General features: G+C 43.8%; 1 protein-coding gene across 1 annotated transcript in view; it reads left to right on the forward strand.

The window, feature by feature from the left end:
• The window catches only part of ARHGEF37 (Rho guanine nucleotide exchange factor 37), a 117341-nt gene extending 104423 nt beyond the window's left edge, over positions 1-12918 (forward strand). Inside the window, exon 15 of the mRNA XM_040406546.1 lies at positions 12389-12918. Coding sequence (XP_040262480.1) covers positions 12389-12571 — 183 coding nt within the window. The 3' untranslated portion in view covers positions 12572-12918. The remainder of the gene's footprint in view (positions 1-12388) is intronic.
• Positions 12919-14032: the final 1114 nt, after the last annotated feature.

Genomic DNA, 14032 nt, shown 5'->3' on the forward strand with positions numbered 1-14032 from the left:
ACAGGCAGTGCGGGCGGCAGCGCTCACTCACTGACGTCACGCGCCTGGGCCACCTAGTGGGAGGAGCCCGCACGGCCTGTTACCAGAGCTGAGTGTAAGATAGTAAAGAGATAAGCTCTGATTAAAAGTTACAGCCCCGAATGTTTTGACCTCACGACGCCCCTGCCTCATATATGGCTAAAGCTGGCCATAAACACTATGGGGTCATTTATTAAGCTAAAATACACCTACATTAGGTGTATTTAAAGTGCAGATTGCAGTGTAACAGCTAGTTGCACCACAATCTGCGACTTTTCACGCCAGTTCTAAAAAATTGCACGTGGCATGGATGGGGAAGGGGACATTTTGCGTGTTTTAGGCTTAGAAAAAGGTCTAACTGTAAGACAGCAAGAACTGGTGGAAGATCTGCCGAAGTTATGGAGAGGCCAGCACTTTGGGAGAGTCATATCCTTTGGGCAAGATGTGATGAACATTGAAGGGGGTTCCACACTGAAATAGGTGAGGGGTCCACACTGTTATACTGAAATGTATTAAACACTGGTGGCAGGGAAAGAGTTAACTGCCAGGAACTGGCAGAGTTATAGGATCAGAGTGAGGGCATCCCCATTTTAGCTGCGAGTTCCTCAGTTGGGATAAAGGGGGAGAGGAGTGTAGAGAGATTCGTAATCAGATGGAGACTGCAGGAAAACTGGAACAAGTGAGACTGGAGTCTAGAACGGAGGTAACACAGTAGAAGTGTGTGGCACTAGCCATAAAGGTGCACCGCTTCATGTCCAAGTGAGGGCATCTATAGCTGAGCACTGCAGAGGAGTGGAGGCTGGATGGAAGGGGACCTAGCCTGTACATCCTATAAGAATGTGCAATTGTGTGCTATGAGGAAGATATTAGGAGATGCCCTGGGGCCTGGGAGGAGTGGATCGGAATATGGGGGTTTTAGTGGCTGTGTCTGCAGTACTTATTCACAGTGGCAATCCTCACAACGATGCTCCCAAGGGCTAAGCCAGTGATAGTAGGGCGCATCCTTTCTTAACTAGAAAGGCACACCCTAATGTTGGAACTCCTGCATGATGGTAGTTGGGGGCCATTGGTATTGTGGGTTTGGTGCAGGTGCAAAGCAGGAGATGTAGGTGCTGTTGCTGGTCAATGGTGCTGGAGTCAATAACCAGGCCAACTGTGAAAGATAATCATCTCTTTTTACTAAAGTGCAGAATGGGAGTTGTAGTAGATCCAATTGTATCAAGACGCAGTTCCAAGGCAAGTCGCAGTATAGACTCTTCCCAATAGCTGTATTAACTGTAGGTAAATAATAATAATGTCAATAGGAGTAGTAGTTCCTGAGCTAAACACTTTGCAACTTTTCCAGGATGATCACAGGCGTGCAAAACTCTCAACAATGTGGTAGATGTCCCAGACTACATACCACCCACACACTGTCACGCCCTGCCCTGTGGGTGTTATGAGGAGATCTTTCAGAATTGCTGCACGTGACTCGATCTGACAGTTTGTTTTGTTGTGGGTTTGAGCAGAATCCCACCTCCTCCCAGGTGTTGTTCTTTAGGTAATTGGTGAGGCTATTTATTCCTCCCTCTCCCTATAGCCTTTGCAGGTTATAGTTCTGCCTGGTGTGAGCTCTGGAAGGATGGTGGATCGTCGGCTCCAACTCATCTCTAGATAAGTCCTTTTCCCTTTTTCCTTCTGTATCTGTTTTGACTAGACCTCTAGGGAGACGCTAGCTCCTTCGGTTGTGGAAGGAGCTGAGTGCCTCTTTCCCTCTTGCCTACAGCTGAGGGTTTGACTCAGTGTGTTTAAATCTTAGGTACGTGGGCATGTGCATATCTACCATCCAGATATGCACATGGGCATAGCAGTTTAGGGAAAGTGTTTTAGGGATTGCTAGGAGGTGACCCCCTTGTTCCCTAGCATTTGGGGCCTAGTCAGTTGTTTTGTTTGCTTTGCCGTGTTCTGTTTCCTTCCCTTATCTTACCTACCGTAACACACACATAGCAAGAAAGTGTGGTATGCACCAGGGTTGCAAACCGTCAACAGGGAAAAAGTCTTACAATTAGCTCTTCAGTTTCCAGACAAATAGTCGGTAAAACCGTTATATAAGTGTGAAAGGTACCGTTAACTGTTCCACAAGTAGCAAAGTCTCTATATCGGCTATAAGCAGTAAATACCACTCATCTTTGTGATCCTGGACAGTATGAAGGTCTTATCCAGCTTTTCCTCAGGGATTGTTCTCGCAACAGGAATGATTTTTCTTCTGGAGAAGGTGACCATATTTTGGTTTTCAAAAAAGAGGACACAGCTTCCCCGAAATTGATTTCGAGGGACTCTATTTTCTAATGAAGTGACTTACAAGTGATGGCTCTACGGATTTGAGTTGTTCACTTTCCTTTTCTTCTCCATTTGGTCTTGATCCATATGTGTAGACATCTTTGGTCAGGGGTGTGCAGCCTCCTCTGCTATATAAGAAGACACCAGTATTAAAGGGGTTCTCCGGGCTTTTAATACTGATGACGTATCCTCAAGATAGGTCATCAATATTAGATTGGCAGGGGTCTGACACCCAGCACCCCCGCTGATCAGATCTATGAAGTGAAGGTGTGCGCAATGTGTACGTGCCATCTCACATTGTTCATCCTGCTCGCTACTGCTTTGCCATAGACAGCAGGAGTGAGCAGGAAGAGAGACTGCAGATGGCAGGCACACACAGTACGCACAGTCTCCTCATACAGCTGATCGTCGGAGGTGCCGGATCCCCGCCGATCTGATATTGATGACATATCCTGAGGATAGGTCTGTAAGCCGTGTACCAGGGTGGGCTCCCCAGGATACAGCGAAGTCACGAACGAGGAAAGCAACTCCAACACCAGCTTTCGACAGAATTTTACTAAAACGTGTTAATGAACACAACCACAAATGCTGGGAACATAAGATAAATTTACATATACCCAGCCCGAAGGCTGAGACCCTTGTGCTGCACAACACGGCGCCCTCCAATGGATGCAGGAGGAAAATGCTGTAATTTACCTACTGGCGGGCACAACTATTCTGCCACACCTTACCTGTTATTACCCAAAAAGAACAAGAATCATTGTATGGGTGTGCGGTACAGGCTAGCCTGTGGTGCAGCACAACAGCTTACAATCTTACACAGATCTACCCATCTACCCTCCCATAACTGGTCCTGTAGCACGTGCCCGAGTATTCCTTATGAGCAAAACGCCAGCCTGGCTTGAGTTTGTGGGGATTTATCAGCTCTCCAAGGTGAAATGTCCACTTAAATTATGGAGTCTTTGCAATGAACAGTATAATACTTGTGGCCTGACACAAACAGAAACCCTAAATAACTAACTACCGCCCTGGTCTCAGTCTCTAGGCGCCAACACTGTAATGAGGTGCGTGCACAATCTTATCGACGCGGGTCTGCTTTGCAACCGCTGGTGACTCTGAACAGAACAAATGTCTCTCCAACAAGCATGCGGTACCGCAGTGTATGTAGCTTTGTTCCTCTGCTCTCATCAGCGTTCCTGGCAGCAATCTTCCTTCCTCTGGACAGGATCAGGGTCTTGGACACGATCAGCTTCACTTAGCTGCAGCTCTGGTCACTCTCACACCTGGCTGCCGTCGGATTCACTGCTCACACAGTCTCTCAGTGTCTCTCACAGCCTCCTTCTAAGATGGCTGCTGGCTTCCTCTCCAGACTTGTAACTCCACCCCTCTTATGAATATGGAGATATATGTACAGTCTGTAGCTGTGTTCGGAAACAGCGGCATCTTGTGGCCAAACAGCAGAATGTCAGTCCAAAACATTTAATTTAATCACACAAACAGTGTTCAGACAAGAAGAGCTGTTTCCCCATCTCACAGGTCGTCAATATTAAAAGCCCGGACAACCCCTTTAAATAAGACTTCAGATCAGACCCCAAATTCATAGCTCCTGAAACCCCCATCCTTCCATCCCTTAAATCAGACCCCAAAGTCATGGCCCCTATAATCCCCCATGCTTTAAATCAGACCTCAGATAACACCCAAAAGTCATGGCCCCTGTTAACATCCCCCCACATCAATCAGACCCCAAAGTCATGGTCCCTATGCCCCCCTCAATCTTTTAAATTGGACCTCAGATCGGACCCCAAAGTCATGGTCCCTATAACCCCTCTCCCCCCCAGATCCCATAAATCAGAACTCAGATCAGACAAAAATAAAGAAATAAAACTTGTCTCTCCCCTTCTGGAAGGCACTGGCGCTCTGGAGATCCTGTGCGCTCCTCCTGCAGCTGTGTACTGACCTTAAATTGCTCACTATGTACTCATGCTGAACGCTGTCAGGATACAGCACAGAACCCATAGCAGAAGACCAGGGAGTGGTGAGTAATAACAGCACTAGCAGCATTACACTCACCGCTCCCCGGCCTCCCGTATAAAATCACTGACAGTAAAAAACAAATATTGCATCCTCCTTGAGAATCCTGGACTTTCCTGGTCATTTATGAAATCCCTGCCGGACATTTTGTTTAAGTCCCAAAAAGAGGACATGTCCGGAGAAAAGAGGACATATGATCACCCCAGCTGAACTGAACTAACGTCTGCCTTAAAGGGGTTGTGTCCCTTCAGCAAATGGCATTTATCATGTACAGAAAGTTAATACAAGGCACTTACTAATGTATTGTCCATATTGCCTCCTTTGCTGGCTTGATTCATTTTTCATCGCATTATACACTGCTCACATCCAGGGGTTACGACTACTCTGCAATCCAGCAGTGGTGGTAGTGCTTGCACACTATAGGAAAAAGCGCCAGCCTGATCTGTTGGCTGGGACTGTGGCAGCTCTCATCCAGGCCACCTCATATCTGTGCTGCTGCTGCTGTGGCCATAACCCCAGGATACTAGCAGTGTATAATCTAATGGAAAAATGAATCAAGCCAGCAAAGGAGGCAATATGGACAATCACAATACATTAGTAAGTGTCTTGTATTAACTTTGTCTACATGATGAATGCCAACAGGCAAAGTTAAAAAATTAAAGTGTCTGATATCATACTCACTAAAAAAGCTCCCCCCTCAGGGAAGGCAGGGTTAGCTTCCTTGTTCTGAGTTATGTCATAAATAACTAAACAGTGCCATCTACAGACAGCTTTTGGGAATACATACAAAGCATGAACAGATTAAATAACATCATATCAAGAACAATTTTCAAGTACCCTCTTCCGGGGTACTGCAATACCGTGACTAATAGGGACTGTACAATACCACACCATGTGCCAAGAGACCCAGGGCAAAGCTGTAAGATCACCATCTTCATTGCTTTCTCGCTTTGAAAACCAACCTCAGAGTGTCCATGCTCAGCCAGCTGGGTGCAATGCAAGATATGGGAAGAGCTGTAACATTTAATTTTTTTGTAACTTTTTATATATTTTTTTTTAACATTTTTGTATCGATATATACCTGTATAAGGGCTTGTTTTTTGCTGGACAACTTGTAGTTTTCATTGGTATAGTTTTGGGGTACATAATATTCTTTTATAGCTTCTTAGGCCTCTTTCACACTACCATATGGCTATTTCAGTGTTTTGCGGTCCGTTTTTCACGGATCCGTTGTTCTGTTTTTTTGTTTCCGTTGAGTTTCAGTTTCCGTTCCATTTTTCCGTATGGCATATACAGTAATTACATAGAAAAAATTGGGCTGGGCATAACATTTTCAATAGATGGTTCCGCAAAAACGGAACGGATACGGAAGACATACGGATACATTTCCGTATGTGTTCCGTTTTTTTTGCGGACCCATTGACTTGAATAGAGCCACGGAACGTGATTTGCGGGCAATAGGACATGTTCTATCTTTCAACGGAACGGAAAATCGGAAATACGGAAACGGAATGCATACGGAGTACATTACGTTTTTTTTTTTGCGGAACCATTGAAATAAATGGTTCCATATATGGAACGCAAAAAACGGCCCGCAAAACGGAAAAAAAAACCCGTAGTGTGAAAGAGGCCTTATTCTTTATTTTTAGTGGCAAGTAAGCAAAAACCAGCAATACTTGCTTTGTGTTTTTTGTTACAGCCGCAGTGATACCAAATATGTGGAGTGATACCAAATATGTGATATTGAAATTATATCATCATTTATTTTTGATATTAATAAATAGTAAAAAAAAGTTAAAGGGTAACTGTCATATTTTTATTTTATTTGCTAGTTTATTAGAATTAGACATGTATACCTGAGTTAGGCTACTTTCACACTGGCGTTTCTTGGTCGGCTTGTGAGATCCATTTCAGGGCTCTCACAAGCGGCCCAAAACGGATCAGTTCAGTCCCAATGCATTCTGAATGGATAAGGATCATATGCATCAATTTGTCAGCGTTTTGTCTCTCTTTTTTAGGCGGTCGCTAAAACGCAGCTTGCAGCGTTTTGGTGTCCGCCTGACTATGCGGAGCCAAACGGATCCTATGGGGACGGATCCGTTTTTTACTGACACAATATGGTGCAATTGAAAACGGATCCGTCCCCCATTGACTTTCAATGTAAGTCAAGAAGGATCCGTTTTGACTTAGACTTTTTTTAAAATTTTTTAATGCAAACGGATCCGTTATGAACGGATACAAGCGTTTGCATTATCTGTGCGGATCCGTCTGTGCAGATACAAGACGGATCCGCACCAAACGCGAGTGTGAAAGAAGCCTTAGTCTGTGAATGATTGTCAAAAGATCTGTAATTACCTTATAATAACAGCTTTCATTAATGTCCCCTGTCCCTATCCACTGCTCCCTTAAAAGACAGTTGCTATGGCAAGACGGAGGGGCGGTCCTTCACACTGCATGCCTGCATTAGGCTTCAGAGTGAGGAGGCGTGTCTCCCAGTAATCCAATCTAATTGGCTGTCAGGGAGCTGCTGGCTACAGAAAGTGTGTATGGGAAGTAAGGGAAAGCAGTTTTGGCCTCAGAGAACTGTCAGAGGAGCCATCTTGAGAAGGTTCTCATATTGTAAATGTTTAAACAGCCGTAACTAAGGTAAAAACTCAAGGAAAACAGTGTTATGTGAAGAAAATAAAGATTGTTTTATGCATAATGCTGCTGCAGTAACATATGCTAAAATTGATTTTTTGATGAAAACATGACCCTTTAAATAAAGTTTTATTACATTTTAAAAGATTGTACAAGTTAAAAAAAATTAACTTTTTCCATTAATTCATGCTTTTCAATGGAAAAAAGTACATTTTTTAACTTGTACAATTTTTAAAAATGTAATAAAACTTTATTTACCTTTTTTTAACTATTTACTAGTCCCACAAGGGGACTTTAACAGGTGACCATTTGATCGCTTCTATAATACACTGTACTGATTATGCAGTACTGTGTATTATACTGCCATGTTATGTATAATATTCTTTTTTGGAGAATTTGTTCGTAACCGACGTAAATGTGCACATTACAATACTTTTTAAAACGAAACTAAGTCATATGACCGTTATGAATGGAGTTAAAAATATTAAACAAAGAGACGTATTAGCGTTATAATAATATAATAATAATAATTTTTATTTATATACCACCATATTCCGCAGCGTTTTACAATTCAGAGGGTGCATGTACAAAGCAAAAGATATCACAACGTAACTAGCTAATATACAACTGAAACACTAGGAGTGAGGGCCCTGCTCGCAAGAGCCTACAAAGCTATGAGGGAGTGGGGGTGACGCAAAAGGTAGTTGATTGTTATATGAAGTTGTCCAGCCATTTTTGTACTGAAAGGAGTGGTGTAGGCCAATGTGTGTGTGCTAGTGCTTTGGGTGTGTAGGACTGTCAGAAGATCAGTTCACGTCTGAATAGTTGGGGGTGGGGTGGTAGGCGGGTTACTGGCGGAAGCGTAAGTTTAGAAAGCTTGATACGCCTGGATGAAAAGATGAGTTTTTAAGGCACGTTTGAAGGTAGGGAAGTTGAGAATTGACCTGATATTCTGGGGCAGAGCATTCCAGAGAGTTGGTGCAGCTCAAGAAAAGTCTTGAAGATGGGAGTGAGAGGTACAAATAATGGAGGATGTTAATCTTAGTGTCACGGATGAAGTTGCAGATAGCTGGAACTTATAAAACAACGACCGACTGGCTTGATCCCAAACTAAGGAGCATATAGGTGAGCCCTTTAAATCCCTAAGAGCTCTCCCTGACTGCTATGCACATGCAACGGTCTCAATGGTAGATGATTGCATGCCCACGTACCTAAGACTGTGTTACACCTGAAAACCCTATAATAGTGAGGGGACACGACCACCGGCTCCCTGCACCTAATACGGACGGAGTCAGGGTCACCTAAAATCAAGCCAGCAAGGAAACACAATAAAGGAAAAGACTTATCTGAACAAAGAGCAGCAGCCTCCAGCAGTGAACACTTCATCCAGGAAGTAGTATAAACCGCAAAGTGAGGCAGTATGGGAGGGAATATAAAGGAAGACGATTAGTATAAATAAGTGACACCTGCCAGAAGGGAAGGAGATGAGAAAGTGAAACCAAAACAAAGAACGTCATACAAGAGGTAGAGAAGAACATCTGCCAGACCTTCTCACAGAACTGGTGGTGACACTTGGTTCACTAACAGAACAGAGATTATGAGTAGGGTGGTAGATGGAAATGAGGGATTTGATGGAGGTGCAGCACTGTGAAGGGCTTTGTGGGTGAAGGTGAGAAGTTTGAACTGTATTCTGTGGTGCATAGGCAACCAGTGAAGTGACTGCCACAGGCTAGTAGCACCAGTATAGCGAGTGCACAGATAGATGAGCCTGGCTGCAGCATTTAGGGCAGTCTGAAGGAGGAGAGTCTAGTGAGAGGGAGACCATTTAGTAATGAATTACAGTAGTGAAGACGTAAATGAATCAAGGCAACAACAAGAGTTTTGGCCGTTTCCACCATAAGAAAAGGGCGGATTCTGGAGATATTCTTGAGTTGCAGACGACAAGAGCGTGCAGATGATTGGATATGGGGAACAAAAGAAAGATCCGAGTCAAACATGACCCCAAGACAGCGGGCGTGCTGCCCAGGAGTTATGATAATACTGCAGTGTTCTAAAAAGAACGTGACTTCTAAAGGTAGTTTTAGAAGTTGTGTACTTGGCTACTTGCAAATTATGTCATCTTCAATATGTGGGACAAACATCAGACCCACTTAAAGTTCGCAACAGACGTCATATTTCTGATGCAGCTACTGGTAAGCCAAATGTGCCCATATTATTTAGGCATTTTAGGTATACATGCTGGAGATTCTTCTGGGCTAATGTTTCAAGGTATTGAGAGGGTCTTTCATCCACAACCCATACAATCTCATGAAATTTAAAAAACCTAATATATACTCACCAGTTTCTTCAGCGCCATTCTCTACTGGACTGTTCCAGTATTCCCACTGCCATCTGAATATAGCGCATGACCGCTGCAACCAATCACTTTTCTTAGCAATTTACAGCTGCAGCGGTGAGGTGCTGAATTCAGGCACATTACTGTGCACATCACAGTGGAAGCATTTGAATTAAAGTATAACTGTCGTTTAAGTTTATTTTTAATATTGTATAGGGACTGAGATGTTAAGACAGTGTTTTCTAGTAAAATGAAACACCTTTCCCTAACAAAGTGCCATATTTTTCGCCCTATAAGATGCACTTTTTACCCCCCAAAAGTGGAGGAAAAAAACAAAAGTGCATCCTATGGGGCAACACTAACGAGCGCTTTCATTATGGAAATGCTTATTAGTACAGTAGGACCAGGGAGCGGTGAATACAGTACTCCCTGTAGCGTCTCTGTACTCACCTCTCTCTGGTCTTCTGCCGGTGCCGCACGCTGTGCTGTGACCTGTGCACAGCATGAGGACGTAGGCGCTCTCTGTGACCTGACGCTGTGCGACGTTGGGTCACAGCACAGAGCGGCTGGAATAGCACTGGATCTCAGGTGTGGCATCCAGAACAGAAGAGGTGAGTTGATTATTTTTTTTTTGTCTGATCTGAGGTCTAATTAACACTGGGGGTCTGATCATCAGTGGGAGTCTAATCTGAGGTCTGATTGGGACTTTGTGCTGAGGTCTGATTAACATTGGGGGTCTAATCTGAGGTTTGATGACAAATATTTTTTTACTTACCGTATTTTTCGCTTTATAAGACGCACTTTTCCCCCCCAAAAGTGGGAGGGAAATGGCAGTGCGTCTTATAAAGCGAACACTGCCATGTTTACTTTGGTGACGCTGATACATTGCGGCCTGCGATGTATCAGAGGGGTGGGAGGAGGGGACGGAGGCTGGCAACACTCGCGGCGGGGCCCGATGCAGTCACTGTACTGTAATACATCGGGCCCCGCTCACAGCAATTTTCATATGTACAGTCTACAATCTTCAAGCAGTATCTCTGCTTTAACCTAGGGCAATCCTCTGTAGTAGTACAACTCACTATGAAAGCTGCAGGCAGGGCGGCATCGTAACCTCGCGATGCTCACTCATTCACGCTCCTCCCACTTCATTCATGAAGGAGGAGCAAGAGCGTGAATGAGTGAGCATCGCGAGGTTACGATGCCGCCCTGCCTGACGCTTTCATAGTGAGTTGTACTACTACAGAGAATTGCCCTAGTTTAAAGCAGAGACACTGCTTGAAGATTATAGACTGTACATATGAAAACTGCTTCATTACACGCTTTCTTCTATAACAGTACTCACTATGAAAGCAGCGGTCCAGCCGGTGCGTGACGTCACTCACTCGGTCATGCTCCTCCCACTTCATTAATGAAGCTGGCAGGAGCGTGACTGACTGAGTGAGTGACGTCACATGCTGGCCGGACTGCTGCTTTTATAGTGAGTACTGTTATAGAAGAAAGCAGAGCCATTAAAAGATTTTACATATAAAGTCTACTGTGTGCCCTGTGGTGTAATGGGGGTCACTATTCGCACAGGGACAATATACTGTGACACCTATGATACTGTGACCAGCATAAGATCATCTTATGCTGGTCACAGTATCATATGTGTCACAGTATATTGTCCCTGTGTGAATAGTGACCCCCATTACATAAGATGCTATATGTGTGTCATCCACACATCCCCCGTAGTAGTGTATCATCCACACATCCCCCTCATAACAGTGCGTCATCCACAGATCCCCCATAAAAGTGCGTCATCCACAGATCCCCCATAACAGTGCGTCATCCACAGGTCCCCCCATAACAGTGCGTCATCCACAGGTCCCCCCATAACAGTGTCATCCACAGGTCCCCCCCAAAACAGTGCGTCATCCACAGGTCCCCCATAACAGTGCGTCATCCACAGGTCCCCCCATAACAGTGCGCCATCCACAGACCACCATTAGTTCAAAACCCACCAAAAGCACACCTTTTGGTTCAAATTTTTTTTTTCTTATTTTCCTCCTCAAAAATCTATGTGCGTCTTATCATCAGGTGCGTCTTTTAAAGCGAAAAATACGGTATGTTCCTCCTCTTTGTCTTATGGGCAGGGTGGTAGATTACAAAAATGTTTAATACCAATGTACAGTATGTATATCAAAAATAAACTGAAAGACAGTTCCACTTTAAATGTTTGTGTGAAATTTGACAACCTGGTATTATACAACCAGAGTGGCACTTTTCTGTGTTGAGGGTATATCTGAAAAATTGTCAGTGTTGATGCCCCATTTGTCCAGAGGTTTAGTGCACTACAAAACTTTGGAACAATAAGAAAATCTCAACTCATTCCATCTCTTATTTCCAACATCAGACCACAGGTGCAGGGGCAGACTGGGAACTTAAAGTGGCCCTGGAAAAAATACTAAAAGTGGCCCTGTTTTGTAGTCTGTTCCAAATTGATGGAAGGCAGGGCCTGCGATACCATATTGTGGCACATTATACCACCCTAACAGAGCCAAATACCACAGTCCATCATAAAATAATGCCAGCAGAAACAAAATACATCCCCAAAAACTTCCACTGGCCGGCCGTGAGGAGATTTTAGGTGGCCCCCTGGGCATCGGCCCACCGAGAAATTTCCCTGTAAGGTCTATGGCCAATCCGGTGCTGCACAGGTGGCATATGGAGTTCTACCACAGGCATAGTTTGGTAATTTTCAAACGTCTGTAGCAGAGTATCCTTCACTGTGGTGAACAGACAGGTTTATGCAGGAAAAGGTGTAAGAACTATGACCCTAATGTACAAACCTTTTTAATTGAGATAAAATCTACTCTTGTGAAAGCCTTTGCATCAAGTTTCCCCCTCTGGCCATATTCTTCAAAAACATGTTTGTGTTTTATAATCTAAAATGGTATTATATTCTTCTCTGAGGAAATGTAAACCTATTTCGCCTATAGTCTTTGTAACAAAATTCATGGCCAATTTAAAAATTCTGAATATTGATTCTTATTTATTACTTTCTAGATTGTTGCAGGGTATTCATTTACAGCTCGCAGCCAGTATGAGGTCAGTATTAAAGAAGGGGAGCCAGTGATTGTTCTGGAACCACATGACAAGAACGGAAGTCCGGAGTGGAGCTTGGTGGAAGTGAGAGGACAAAGGGGCTACGTGCCTTCCAGCTACCTAGTGAAAATACCTGTGAAATGACCCTCCTGGGTTACATAATTTGGATAGTCCACACAGTACCTATAGAAATCCTTGGAAATGTGATTAGAGCACATATATATATATATATATATATATATATACATGCAGTTGGTTTCATTCAATGTGAAATAACAGCATTTACAACATATAAATGCCGTAACCAAACAATATAATTCTGTCCATGCTCTGCTTTATAATAATCTTCCTCATGAAATAGACTCCATGTAATGTCAACACTTGCAAGCACTTTTAGCATGAGTTGTAAATAGTTGGACTTTTTGAAATGCATTCTCTACGCATTGTCTTATCTTAAGAACCCAAATGAATTTTCGATTTAAATTTTAATAAAATGTTATTAACAAAAAAAAAAGAGTAAGGGTACCGCTTTATTTGTGTGTTAGTCTTGTTCAGATTTGACCATGACTCTGTTGTGCTATGACAGTAGCACATGTAGCAATCAATATTACCATTACCCATGCAAATGCAACTTCTTGGACAGCAGCCCACTGGATAGTTTCCCTATAGGGTCTATGGCCAGTGACAGCCCCCTAGTCTTCAGCTTTTAACTCCTCTGCATGGATCTGGACTTCACTGCTGGGAAACTACTGGGCCACTACCTCTTGGAATAGTATTTTTTCAGAGGCTGCTGACCCATGGGGGTCAATAGATACTGGTGCGAAGTGCCAAGGGGCCAGGCAAAACCGTAGCGAGGTCAGGGCAGGTAGAGTTTGTGCAAGGTGCTTTAAATACCGTAAGGTGGCCAGCCATTGCCTGAGAAAGACTGAGGTGGATGGATATTGGCCCTTTAAGACCCAAAGGAGACATGTGTACTTGAGCCCTATGGGTGTAGAGGGGTAGAGAAGATAAGCAAGCCTAAGCCTACATGAAGGGGACAGAGCTTCGCTGCAGGCAACAGGACGACACCGGTGGGGACAGACCCCTGAGGAAACTTCAGATAAGTGAAGGTGAGCGTTTTGGTGGGTGGGGAGAGGCAGTGCTAGGCACGAACACTGGCATAATAATTTATTTTACCTTGATTGGGGAAGATGCACATGACTGCACTGCCAAGGAAAGCTCTAACAACAATTGTGCAGCACCATGAGGGACCCCAACAAAACCCACTATAGGTGATTTCCTTTATGAATGGAAGTCACAAATCAGATTGAAATAGTCTTATTGAATGTTTTATGTATGGGTGTTAAAGTATGTTGTTTAGAAAGATGAACTGCCAGTAACAGGTGCAGTGACTACTTCTCAGGCGCTTTCATACAAGTGAGCACCTGTGACAATAGGTGGAACATCTTTCAGGTATTGTGAATGCAAGAATAGAGTATTTTTTGAATGTCTAATAAAAATGTTAAGGCTGTATTAGACCAGCCGATTCTGTGGGCGATTGTCGGTAAAGAAGCGTTCCTTCCTGTCAATCGCCTGCCCGCCAACAGAGCTATTACATGCAGCGAT

This window comes from Bufo bufo, chromosome 1 (assembly GCF_905171765.1).
Source record: "Bufo bufo chromosome 1, aBufBuf1.1, whole genome shotgun sequence".
Classification (NCBI taxonomy): domain Eukaryota; kingdom Metazoa; phylum Chordata; class Amphibia; order Anura; family Bufonidae; genus Bufo; species Bufo bufo.